The 13,734-nt window shown below is 44.5% G+C and overlaps 1 protein-coding gene across 1 annotated transcript in view; it reads right to left on the bottom strand.

Moving 5' to 3' along the window:
- Positions 1-845: 845 nt before the first annotated feature.
- The window catches only part of PLPP4 (phospholipid phosphatase 4), a 56,047-nt gene continuing 43,158 nt past the window's right edge, over positions 846-13,734 (bottom strand). The window contains exons 3-4 of the mRNA XM_038758127.1: positions 12,985-13,155; positions 846-2,664 (exon numbers count right to left, since the gene is read on the bottom strand). Coding sequence (XP_038614055.1) covers positions 2,465-2,664; positions 12,985-13,155 — 371 coding nt within the window. The 3' untranslated portion in view covers positions 846-2,464. The remainder of the gene's footprint in view (positions 2,665-12,984; positions 13,156-13,734) is intronic.

Below are 13,734 nucleotides of genomic sequence, written 5' to 3' on the forward strand. Positions count from 1 at the left end.
TCTGTCCATTATGCAGAAACTGTTGCAACGCCAACAACAGAACCATCTGGGGCCTAGTTATTGTCCAATTTCTTACACCTTTTGGCCAAGGAAGTTTAAGAATTAATCTTTAAGGTACTGGTCTTGTTTAGTTTTCAAAATAACTCACCAATGTGATGGTGTGATTGACACAAATCTCCAGCACCCACTGTGGATGGAAGCGGCTCGCAAGTCCTTACAGCTTGAAATTGAACTTCACGCCACGGAACTGCTAGAACCAGATAGGTTTTGGAAAAGGATCTCGGGTTTTGCCAGCTTGAGTGAAGCCCGATCTGCATGATGTGCATAAGGTGGTTTATGCAAGATAATTATAGTTTTGGGGTGATCTACCCACCAAGAGCATATAGCAGCTGAAAGTTGCCATTCTTGATTCATCTCCGATGGCTGATCAAGGCCATAAGCTCGTTATGGGGCAGGGAATGCGTCTACCAATTCTATTGTACTCTGCCAAGCGCTTAGCACAGTGTTCTGCACACAATAAGCACTCAAACACCACTGACTGATTGATTGATTGATTGATCGATCCAGGCAGGAGCTGATCCACTATTAGAGAAAATTGTAGTACATTCACTTTGGTCTTCCAAAACCATCTGCTCAAATAAACGAGAAGCAACGTGGCTCAGTGGAAAAGAGCACGGGCTTTGGAGTCAGAGGTCACGGGTTCAAATCACGGCTCTGCCACTTGTGAGCTGTGTGACTTTGGGCAAGTCACTTGACTTCTCTGTGCCTCAGTTCCCTCATCTGTAAAATGGGGATTAAGGCTGTGAGCCCCCCGTGGGACAACCTGATCACCTTGTAACCTCCCCAGAGCTTAGAACAGTGCTTTGCATGTAGTAAGCGCTTAATAAATGTCATCATTATTATTATAAGTTTGAGGAAGTGCCACTCTTTGGGAAGGTTTTGGGGCTTTCGGAAAACGCGTCGTTCATCTAGAACAATAGTAACACCAGCTCTTTTTTTAAATAGAGCTGGGTTGACTCAACGGACAGGTGTCTTCCCCGAGAAAGAGTACACACATTTGGTCCACTGGTAGAGAGAGAGTAGCGTGTGTCCCAGTTAAAAGAGGAAAACAAAGGAAACGGATCCTTTTCCTAAAAGTGCCCTTGAAGAACTCTCAGGCCGAAAGTCACCCTGTCACATCATAAATGTGAAACTCACTGCTCCAAAAGGAGTCTCTGCCATTAGGACTGGGACTTTTAATCCTTGGTCTGTCGATTGTTTGTTCTTATTCTTACTCAGTCTTACAGCGATGGGGAAGTCCTTCTACTTTGCAGTGTCCCTGTTTCTTCATGGATGAAAAGAGAACCCCAGATACTAAATGGGCCCATGCAGAACGGTGGTGTAGACGGAGAATTAATGCAATGGTGGTAGACTGTGCTTAATTTGTACTGGATGAGAGTCCAGGAGCCAAATTCCCTATACCTCTTCCACTCTGCTCATCCCAACCCAAATGTATTGTTTCTCGGGTCGATTTGAGGAGTGGAAATTGCTTTTTGTGAGCCAAGTGTTGAGGGTCTAACCCTTGCACTGTGTGTGGATCTGGTCCTTGTGATGACTGCTGCAGAGAGGAATTTGCACGTCACTTGCCAATAAATCAACAGACGCCAGGGCTACGCCCAGAGGTTCCAAGGCCCAGAGATGGGCCCCAACAAGTCCTGGATCCATTAAGCTCTGAGGGCGTAGCCCTCTGCAGAGGAAAAATGCAAACATCATTAGCTCCTTCAGGCTGGAAGAACCGATGGCCAGGCTTCTACGTGGGGCTTAGCCATCAAGCCCTGGTTCCGTCGCCTCCGCATCGGCGGCTGCTCTTAAGGTTTTTGGCACCTGGCGGCCTACCTGCAGAGCTCTTCTTTCCATTTCAAACGGAAACCAAGCCTCTTAGAGCTGTGAAAACGCTGGGGTGGGAGAACAGGGTTTCCACTTCACCCGAGACACATGTGTTCCAGCGCACTGACAAATGAGAACGGTCCCCAGCAGAAGAGGAAACAGCATTGGTGTCTATTCCAGAGCCTCTCTCGTCTATGCCCTCCTGTGCCCTTGCCGCTTTGGCTCCAAATCGCTCCTTCAAACGGGAGGACCAGGGCACAGGATCCATCGGGCGGAGATTTACTACGGTATCGTGAAAAACGCAAGTCCAAGATACGTCTAACAGGAGTAGATAAAGGACCACCTGGAATGCCCTGGAAACAATTTCTTAATCGCTTTTGCCATCTTCCATCCGTTTGCCTTCCAGCTTAAAAATGGAACTCAACAGCACGGTATGGATCCCGATGTAAAACTGAAGCAAGTAGAGAACAGAGTCCAAGAAGAGGGCTGAAAAAGCACCAAAGCCACCCAAACTACAGGGAATGTTCGCTCCCAAGTGAAGACACCAGGACGGAGGGGGAAACCCGGTGGGCTAGAGTTCTCTCGGCTTGTGGGTGGGTCATATAGGTCCTTCGCTCATCCCCTCGAGAGGCAGCCCCGGGCTGCTGTCCACTGCAGACCCCTCATCTTTCTTCAGGGGCGTCTGAAGTCGGAGACTCACGTAAGGTTTGTGACACGCTAGGTTAGCCAGAGGAGGGTAGTGTTGCCTATAGCAAATGTAAGCAAAGATGAGGCCAATTACTCCTCCCACAAAAGAATCTAGGCAGAAAACAAGAATCGAAAAGAGAGCAGAGTTACTATGGGCACAAATTAGAGCCTTAAAACAGTAATATGCACACTGGTCTGGTTTAGTGACCAATCACCAACCCCGAGAAAAAGCAATGTATTTCAGTAAAATACTGTTAGCGGTGAAATTTTCATTATGGCATTTGTTCAGGGCATATTATGGGACAAACACTGTGCTCAAGCCCTAGGATATAAAATGATTGTGGGATTTGTTAAGCCCTTACCACGTACCAAGAACTCTATTGTGCACTAGGGTATGGACAAGATAATAATAATAATAATAATAATGGCATTTATTAAGCTCTTACTATGTGCAAAGCACTGTTCTAAGCACTGAGGAGGTTACAAGCTGATCAGGTTGTCCCACAGGGGGCTCACAGTCTTAATCCCCATTTTACAGATGAGGTCACTGAGGCACAGAGAAGTTCAGTGACTTGCCCAAAGTCACACAGGTGGCAATTGGCAGAGCGGGGATTTGAACCCATGATCTCTGACTCCAAAGCCCATGCTCTTTTCCACTGAGCCATGCTGCTTCTCTTGCTAATCAGGTTGACCAAAGTCCCTGTCCATACTGGGTTTACAGTCTAAGTAGGAGAAAGTAAGATTTAATCCCCATTTAACAGAAGAAGAAACTGAGGCACAGAGAAGTTAAGCGACTTGCCCGAGGTCACACAGCAGACAGGTAGCAGAGCCAGGATTGGAACCCAAGATAAACAATCAGACCAGGTCCCTGCTCTACGTGGGCCTCCCCTTCCAGTTGGGTAGAGGCAGAAACACGGCAAATGGAAACAAATTACAGACAACCGATTACCGACAATTGGAGAAAATTGTAGTCAACCAAGATTAAGACTATTAATTATGTAGAGAATCAATCCTTGAAGAGGGGGCAAATGGGGGTAGAGGAAGGGGAGCTCCTCTGGCTCCTCACTGCTTCAGTTTTTTCCAAATTGCCCTAGCCTCCGCAGCGATGGCCTCTGGCTCCTTGGGGAGTGGGAAGTGGGACAGAGCCCAGAACTGAGCAAATGGTGGGTTTCCTCACTCAAAACATCCTCATGCAGAATGCTTCTTTATCCCTGCCGTCTATTTTCATAATTTCCACAGGACTCTGAAATTACTTGGAGGCTACCGAATCAAAATTGCGAATTTCCAGATGTTCCGCATCTGACAGGAGGATCAATTCAATGCTGCACACGCATAGCGGAGAGAACTTCCTCTTCCTTCGAGTGCCCTAAAAGTGCTTCTGTGTTGAGTTCCAAAACATAACTTAATAAAAAAAATTCTCATTCGTCTCGAGTATTCTCATTCTCATTCGTCCCCCTCTCCATCCCCCCCATCTTACCTCCTTCCCTTCCCCACAGCACCTGTATATATGTATATATGTTTGTACATATTTATTACTCTATTTATTTATTTATTTATTTTACTTGTACATATCTATTCTATTTATTTTATTTTGTTAGTATGTTTGGTTTAGTTCTCTGTCTCCCCCTTTTAGACTGTGAGCCCACTGTTGGGTAGGGACCATCTCTATATGTTGCCAATTTGTACTTCCCAAGCACGTAGTACAGTGCTCTGCACATAGTAAGCGCTCAATAAATACGATTGATGATGATGATGATGAAGTATTTCCTTGGGCGGAGAGGAGCAATTTAAACCCTAGACAGATTGATCACGGTACTTCCCGATAAATCAACATTGGTAAGCCTATATGTTTTTCAACGAGAGCCAACTGGAAGAGGAAATCAAGCAGAGAAGGCTGAGTAAAGTGTTAACTCTTTCCATCCACAAAAGGCCCAGGTAGCACCGTTGTGAGTGTTAGGTTTTCTAAGTGGGAAAGAACATCGTGTAATTAGACTGGTCTCAGGTGGCCACCGGAATGTTTCTCCTTTCCTCTCCCCACCTTAACAAAATGAACGGACGACTGCTCTCCCCACCTTCGGAGCCACATCTCCTCCAGGAGGCCTTCCCCGACTAAGCCCTCAATTCCTCTGCTCCCACTCCCTTCTGCATCGCCCTTCCACTTGAATTTACACCCCTACCTCAGCCCCCCAATACTCACATACAAATCCGTAATTTCTTCTGATATTGATGTCTATCTCCCTCTCTGGACTGTAACCTCCCTGAGGGCAGGGAATGTGTCCACTACTTGGCTATACTGTACTGTATAATAGTACTTGCTAAGCACTTACTACGTGCCAAGCACCGCTCTAAGTGCGGGATAAATACAAGTTAATCAAGTTGGACACAGTCCCTGCCCCACATGGGGCTCACACTCTTAATCCCCATTTTACAGATGAGGGAATTGAGGCCCAGAGAAGTGAAGTGACTTGCCCAAGATCACACAGCAGACAGGTGGCAGAGGCGGCATTAGAACCCAGGTCCTATTGACTCCAAGGCCGGTGCTCCAGCCACAAAGCCATGCTGAGGAACGTAGCCGGAGTGGCTGGGCTATAGAGGTAGGAGCTGCTTCTTTCCCTGGAGAATCCAGAAAAGTGAAAACTCGAGTGTAAATCCCTTTTAGAGGAAGTGATTTCTGCTCACCTGATGTGGTACCTCTTGATTCGAAAGCTACCGTACCTGAATTCATTTCCAGAGACCAACATCCCCCAGGCTGATACCACTTTGGTTACTAAACTGAGATCATATTGAAGCCTTCGGATGTGAAGACTCAGAATACTTGGAATACTTCCCTTAGGAAAGGGATGAGTTGTGTTAATAGGGCCACAAAGATCATGGCAGGAACCTAGGAAAATAAAGCAGCGACAAGGCACCAAACCTCCTCCAAAAAAACTCCTGAAATGGGAAAATGCTTGATATTTCACCTCCATTTCATCAGTCGATTACTCATATTTCCTGAGTGCTTACTGTGTGCAGAGCACTACACTAAGTGCTTGGGAGAGTACAGTCTAACAGAACTGGTAGACAGATTCATTCATTCAGTCGCATTTACTGAGCACTTACTGCATGCAGAGCACTGGACTAAGCACTTGGAAAGCACAATTCAGCAACAAAGAGAGACAACCCCCGCCCACAACGGGCTCAGTCTAGAAGTGGGGAGACAGATATCAAAACAAGTAAACAGGCATTAATAGCATCAATATAAATACATGGAATTAGAGATATATATACCCAATAGAACAAGTAAAACAGGCATTAATATAAATAAACTGAATTATAGATAGGTATACACACAGGACTGTGTCCAACCTGATTGTCTTGTATCGGCCCCAGTGCCTGCTACTAAGCACTTAATAAGTACCATTATAAAAAATAAAGTTTGGTCCCGAAGCCTCCTGTTCTCTCAGAGAACCAGGCCCAGAGCCAGCTTACAGTCTAGAGGGACTATTGGCCCGCACCTTGCGGGGAGGATTCCTAACTCTCACACTCACTAAAGCTCCCTTGGCTGGTAGGGAGAGACCCCCACAACTCCTCCAGCCCCTCAGGAATGGAAAATGGTGAGCTGGGTAAGGAGCACAGCAGCCAACAGCTGCTTCACGATGAGCCGAAATGGGATAATCATGAACTAGCAGGTAAGACGGATGAAATGCTTTCAAGCCACAGCGATGTGACAAAGCAACAAACCTGAGACCAGGTGTAAAACACATTCCAGCCTCCTTGGAATATAATAATTAGAATAGGGTGTCCTTCTGGGAGAAACACAAACAGTGCCTGAGTGTGTAGGAGCCAATGCAGCAGTGCAGAAAGGGGAAATCCTTACAGACCTCAGTGATGAACAGTGCTTGGCACATAGTACGAGCTTAACAAATACCATCATTATTATTATTGTCCCCACGTTTCGGCAGAGGAACACTCTAATAGGCACCTGGAAGCGTATGAGGATATCAGGGTTCGCGCCCTAAGCAGTCAAGGGAAACAGACAAAAATGACTGTACTCTCCCAAGTGCTTAGGGCAATGATCTGTCCGAGGAAGAGCTCAAAAAATACCACTGATCAATTAATTGACTCATTGATTCATGAAAGCAGGTGGAAGAATCTGGCTGTAGCAGGAGATAGAGTAGATCAGGGTGAAATAGCTGAATCAACACTTGATGTACAAATGAATATATAAAGAAAGAAAAAGAGTTCCCGTAGATGTTCACGAAGGCTTGGTTGTTAGGGGTGGGATATCATGATTTAAGCGGGAAAGGAATCCTGGACTTGGTGGGAATTTAGGAGATTTTTGAAGATGGGGTGAGTTGTAGAAGAGTAGATTGCTGAGGGAGGGAGACCCGAGATGGGAGAACAGCATGGGTAAGGGTCAGAATTGGGGGAACTGTAAATGAGGTACATTTCCAAGGTGGATTTCAAAGGAGCAAGGACTGCAAGCTGGGAAACAGTGGGTGAAGTGAGCCAATACGGAGGATGGAGGGAGTTGGTGGACAGCCTTGAAGACAATGGGAAGGAGTTTCTTCTTGATGTGTAAAGAGAAAATGGTAGCAATAGGAGGTTTTTCGAGATGTGGAGAGATGTGAAAAGCAGCCTGCCTGTTTACTTGTGTTGATGTCTGTCTCGCCCCTTCTAGAGACAACCCCTGCCCACATGGGGCTTACTGATTCTTCCCCTGCTATAGTAGTTTCCAGAGTGGTAGCCTGGAACTATTTTTACTATCAGATGCAACATCTTTTCTGGACATCAGATGTACGGTAAGGATTTCATTGATGAAAGCATCATCTTCAAAGACGAAGAATAACTCTCTCTCTTTCTCTCTTTTTTTTACAAGGTAACTTGAAAAAGATGGAAGAAAGCCCTGAACAAGAATAAAATAGACTATAAAATTGAATGCTAGTCAATTAAACTATTTCTTCTGAAGAAACAGCATGGTCCAGTGGAAAGAGAATAAGCCTGGCAGTTAGAGAGCCTACGTTCAAATTCCAGACCTGATGCTTCTCAGCTGAGTAGCCCTGGGCACGTCACTCAACTTCTCTGTGCCTCAGTTTCCTCGGCTGTAAAATCAGGACTGAGACTGTGAGCACCATGTGGGTCATGGACTGTGCTTACCTTGTATCTATCCCAAAGCTTAGTACAGTGCTTAACAAAAACCTTTGGAAGAAAAAAAGGAGAAGCATCTGAGGCATTATTCTATACATATGGGATGGATACCAAGAGTCTACATTTACGCAGATGGAGAAATAAATCTAGGAGAAATATGAGAAGCTCTTAATGGTGAGATCTAGAGAATCCTTGTGGTCTAATTTAGAAGGACCTGGGTTCTAAACCATGCTCTGCCACTTGTCTGCTATGTGACCTTGGGCAAGTCACTTAACTTCTCTGTGCCTGAGTTACCTTATCTGTAAAATGGGACCCATGAGCCCCATATGGGACATGGACTGTGTCCAATCGGGTTAGCTTGTATTTACTCCAGTGCTTAATACAGTGCCTGACACAAATTAAGCCCTTTACAAATATCATAAAAAAGACTACTAAACCTAGAATGAGACAGGGAGAGAAATTATTTTAAGAAGCTTAAACACAATAAATATTTTCATCAGTCTATGACGGGTATATGTGGTCCTGCCTGAACTAAATAGTAATGGCCTCCCACCAATTTAAAATTGGTGTCCTATATGCAGCACACTGAGAATCTGTGAAAACTGTTTAGAAGGTCTCTACCAGTCCCATATCACAGTAGCTCCATATGGCCCCAAATTTCCTACAAAAGATTGCTCTGGGACAATACCATGGTAACACTTTGGAGGTGTTTGATTGGATAAAGCAAGTGCTTAGTTTAATGCTTTGCACACAGTAAGTGCTCAATAAATATGATTGAATGAATGAACGAAGCGTTCAGGAAGACCAAGACAAACATGTCTGGGTGTGTGTGAGGTTTGTGGGTCAGCTTATGAGTTCAGGAGAGGAGCAGTTATTCAGGGCCTGGGGTTTGAAGTTGAAGAAAGGCACATCAAATTGAGCTTTTTAAAGTTAAAAAGTAAATTATCAGCAAATCTCTCCCAGGACTTGTTTGCCAGGAATATTCTGAAACAATATTTCAAGCATGGGGTCTGTGAGCTGAGAGATTTTGGTTGAAGCTCAGCATTCAATCGTATTTCATTCAATCGTATTTATTGAGCACTTACTGTGTGCAGAGCACTATACTAAGTGCTTGGGAAGTACAAGTTGGCAACATATAGAGATGATCCCTACCCAACAATGGGCTTACAGTCTAGAAGGGGACTTCTAGGCTGTCTAGACTGTCAGCACTTTCTCCACCAGCAAGTAATTGTCATTGGAGACAAAATAACACTCTACACATGAACTGTGCCTGGTGGACACCATCTCTCTGAGTTACGTGGTAAGAATGTTGTCTCTATGTATGTTCTTTATATGTCTTTCAGCTACAGAGTATTTTGAAAGGACCATTTCATGCCTCAGTGACAATAGCGATAATGATGTTGGCTTTAAGAGACTTCTCAAACATATGGAGTAAGGCTAGAACTGCCTGTATTCAACTGAGTGTGGCTAACTCTTCTTAATCACTATTTTCTGCTGTAAAGACAGAATGATGTAGGTGGTTATACAATATTTTCATGCCACAACTGCAAATTTTACTGATGGCAGCTATAAATAGGCTCTTCTGATTTTGAACCATGATCCCGATTATCGATGCATGCTTATATTGCTTCCCTGCCTGAATTTTCACATTTATTTTCTCTAACACTAGAATTCCTGGAGATCTGTGAATTATTGAACACACTCTCTTAGTCACATGGTTGAGATTCTTTACTCCATATGCCCTCTAGTGCATTAAAGGTCTGGACTTTGATGTAAAGTTTAAGATACTACAGAGAACACAGAAATACAGGGACATTTGAGATTCTTGAAATGTCAGGCAGTGGCGGTTTGGGAAAATAGGCTGATCGCTATGTTTTGCCAACCCGTCCCCTTCCCCCCTCTCCTTATCCTCAGCTTTAAGGCATCTAAATATTGATAGGGAGGAGAGAAGAAGGAAGAGGATGAGAGGGGGGATTGCAGTGGGAAGGGGAAAAGATGAGAGGAAACCTGATTTTGTCCCAGGGTTATATTCTTAATGTGTGGTTTAATTAGGTGCATTTGGGAGCTTCTGTAATTAAATGCCAACTGTTCACGTGTGCACACACACACAGATATAGACTCTCCCCTCATTCACATTCTCTCTCTCTCTCAATCACCTACCGAAAGGATTAAGCAGCAGCAGTGGGTTTCCCAACATGAATATGGCTCTCCACAGAGAAGGTAGCACTATTAGGTCAACACTTCGAACGTGTCTAGAATAGCATTGCAGTTGCCCTGTGACTGTGCCCTGGCACTCAATTATCGTTAGCTGCTGGCCTTCAAGGTTGAAGTCTAAATCAATATGGACTCCAACCACAAAACTCACTGTAATGAACTGGCTGATAGGCCACGTTTCACTTGTTGATAACTGAGAATCAGCCACAGAGAATAAAGGACACAAACGGAAAAGCAATGGAACAAGAAAACCATCGGGAAAGTATCCTAAACAACAGAGAAATTCTGAAGCAGTAACAATAATTATTATTATAATGATATTTCTTAAGCACTTACTATGCGTCAGGCACCGTACTAAGAACTGGGGTGGATACAAGCAAATTGAGTTGGACACAGCCCCGGTCCCACATGGGGCGCACAGTCTTAATCACCATTTTACTGATGGGGTAACTGAGGCACAGAGGAGAGAAATGACTTGCCCAAGGTCACATAGCAGGCAAGTAGGAAAACTGGGATTAGAACCCAGGTCCTTCTGACTCTCAAACCCGGGCTCTATCCACTAGGCGACATTGCTTCGACTACATTTCTCCTAAATAAACTTAAATTTCTAGCTACTTTTTTACGTTTACCGTCTCTCCAATCTCATTTTATCACAACCCAGAGAATTCTCACATAGTTACCCTAATCTTGAAGTTGCTCCCATTTCCCTAATGCCTCTCAAATCACAGACCAAAGGAGATAAACATGGGTCCGTGATCTATCTTTCTTATATGAGACAAAAAATTGTGGCTCTCTGACTATTGCTAACATAAGACCAGGTTCTTTTAGATGCAACAGTGACTCAAAAGTTCTTTTTTTCTTCTTTCCTTTCATTGACTTCGGGTGCTAGTGTCGCTCTATTGCATTTTTGAAGTTTATTCCTCTGCTGGTTATGAGTTGGACTGGAATACCAAACTCCTTTGGGGAATCTCTGATGCAAACAACTGAGCCAAAAAGTCCTTTCCTTCCTTTCTCTCAAGCAAAGACACCTCGCTTTTCAGCAGATGGTACTATATACACCTCTACAATTGATCGAGATTTAAGGCACTCACTGAAAGCTTTAATGCACTCAATCAGCTCTCTCCTGCCTGCCTTACTTTGCTGATTTTCTACTACCACCCAACCCGCACACATCATTCCTCTAACACGAACCTACTCTCTGTATCAGTCAATCATATTTGTTGAGTGTCTTCTGTGTGCAGAGTATTGTACTAAGTGATTGGTAGAGTACAATTTACCAGAGATGGTAGACATGTTCCCTGCCCACAGTGAGCTTCCAGGCTAGAGGAGCTAGATGCTCTAGATAGCCTAGACACTCTCTGTATCTCACCCTCATCTATCCCACTACCAACGCCTTGCCTACAGATTGTCCCTCAGGCCTGGAACTCCCTTTCCCTTTGTAATAATAATAATAATAATGATGGCATTTAAAAGTCCACCCTCTTCCTCGCCTTCAAAAACCTCCTAAAATCATATCTCCACCATGAAGCCTTCCCTGACTTACCTCTTATTACCCTGCTCATCCTCCCATTTGTGTTACCTAGACACTTGTTTTAAGCACTTTGATATCCACCCCCAGCCCCACAGCACTTAGGCACATATACACCACCATTTCCCCCACCTCTAATTTATTTTAATGTTTGCCTCCCACTTCGGACAAACAATTCCCTGTGTGCAGGAAATGTGTCTTCCATTAGGGAGGCTGCATAGCCTAGTGGAAAGAGCCCGGGCCAGGGAATCAGGGGACCTGGCTTCTAATCCCGGCTCTGGCACATACCGGCTGTGTGACCTTGGGCGAGTCACTTAACTTCTCTGTGCCTCGGCATTCTCATCTGCAAAATGGGGAACCAATTCCTGATCTCCCTCCTGCTTAGATGTGAGCCCCAGGTGGGCCTTGATCAATGTGTATCTACCCCAGCACTTAGTATATCATTATTATTATCAATATTATCATCATCATCAATCGTATTTATTGAGCGCTTACTGTGTGCAGAGTACTGTACTAAGCACTTGGGAAGGACAAGTTGGCAACATATAGAGACAGTCCCTACCCAACAGTGGGTATTTGTTAAATGCTTACTATGTGCAAGGCACTGTACTAAGCGCTGAGTGGAAACAAGCAAATCTGATTGGGCATAATCCCTGTCCCACGCAGTCTCAATTACACAGTAAGTGCTTAACACAAATGTCACAATTATTATTATTACCAACTCTGTGGTATTGTACTTCCCAAGTGCTTACTACAGTGCTCTGCATACAGTAAGTGTTCAATAAATATCACTGATTGATTGATTGATCTAGAGGAGCTGAAACCTCAAAAACAAGCAATCAGTCAATCATATTTATTGAGCACTTAATCTCCTGACCTCTACTGAACAGGACTAGGGACACTTTCAAATGCTGAGGTCATAGGATTTGGGAGCCCGAGAAGCCCTACCCTCAGAAAAGACATTGCAAGTCAAGAGAGGAAGAAAAACACATGAAATGACCTTTTAGACTGTGAGCCCACTGTTGGGCTCTATATGTTGCCAACTTGTACTTCCCGAGCACTTAGTACAGTGCTCTGCATACAGTAAGCGCTCAATAAATACGATTGATTGATTGATTGATTGACCCAAGCAAAAAACTGAAGCGGTATTTCAGGCCCCAACATTTGAACCAAGTGATGATGCACATTCAGTTAGGTCAGAACTAAGTGCTTGTAACAGTTCTTGACACACAGAAATGCTCAGTAAATACCATAAAAAAAGAACTCTATTAAGCCTTTAAGCACTAGTACAGCGCTCTGCACACAATAAATGCTAAATAGATCAATTGAGCGAATGAAATCATCTGCATCTTAACCCGGGGTCTTCTGGGGCCTCTCCGAACACATGCCAAGACAGACACACACCAATATCTATCAGAAAAAGGCCAAGCTGAAAAGGAGTTTTGAACGAGAACGAAACATAAAAGCAGACGATGGCAAAGCCACGGCATTTCAAGATCTCCGACTCTGGCAGAGAAAGCAGCAGACCACGAGGAAAGTTGAGAAAGCGCCATCGGGCTCACCTTGCCAATGATGCTTGTAATCACACATGCGTGACAGGGCAATCATCATGGCACAGTACAGGGGCAGAATTGCTGCACAGAGACGCCAGCTCCTCCCTCGCCCATTTTCTGTGAAGCAATGTAACTTCCCGGCTAAGTAGAAGGTTGTAAAGCCAAGACCTGAAAAGGCAACTGCCAAAGAAAGACAAAAGTGCGTTCGTTACTAAGCCAAGCAGTTCATAATGGAAACAGGTGCTTGCCTCGGGGCTCAATTGCGTTGTACTGTGCCACCCTCCCGGCCTTTTTACCTTTATGCCAAGTTCATTCATTCAGTCACATTTATTGACTGCTTACTGCGTGCAGAGCACTGTACTAAGCGCTTTGGCGAGTACAGTAGAACATTCCTTCCCCTCTATGAGCTGATGGTCCAGAAAGAGCTTACGGTCTAGAGGGAACTTACCGTCCAGAGGCGCAGGGACTGGGTTCTGGAACACAAGTCCATCAGGCAAGATCCTGAATCTCCCACTCTGTTCTCCCATTTAACCGTCACTGTGTAATGGAAAGATGGGGGAGGGTTCCACTTCTCCCAGGCATGGCTGTTTTGCAGGGCACTTCTCCTTATTTGTTTTTCTAACGGCTGTCTTTTATTTATTTATTTATTTAACTTGTATAGATCTATTCTATTTATTTTATTTTGTTAGTATGTCTCGTTTTGTTCTCTGTCTCCCCCTTTTAGACTGGGAGCCCACTGTTGGGTAGGGACCGTCTCTA

The sequence above is a fragment of the Tachyglossus aculeatus genome, chromosome 16 (assembly GCF_015852505.1).
Source record: "Tachyglossus aculeatus isolate mTacAcu1 chromosome 16, mTacAcu1.pri, whole genome shotgun sequence".
Classification (NCBI taxonomy): Eukaryota; Metazoa; Chordata; class Mammalia; order Monotremata; family Tachyglossidae; genus Tachyglossus; species Tachyglossus aculeatus.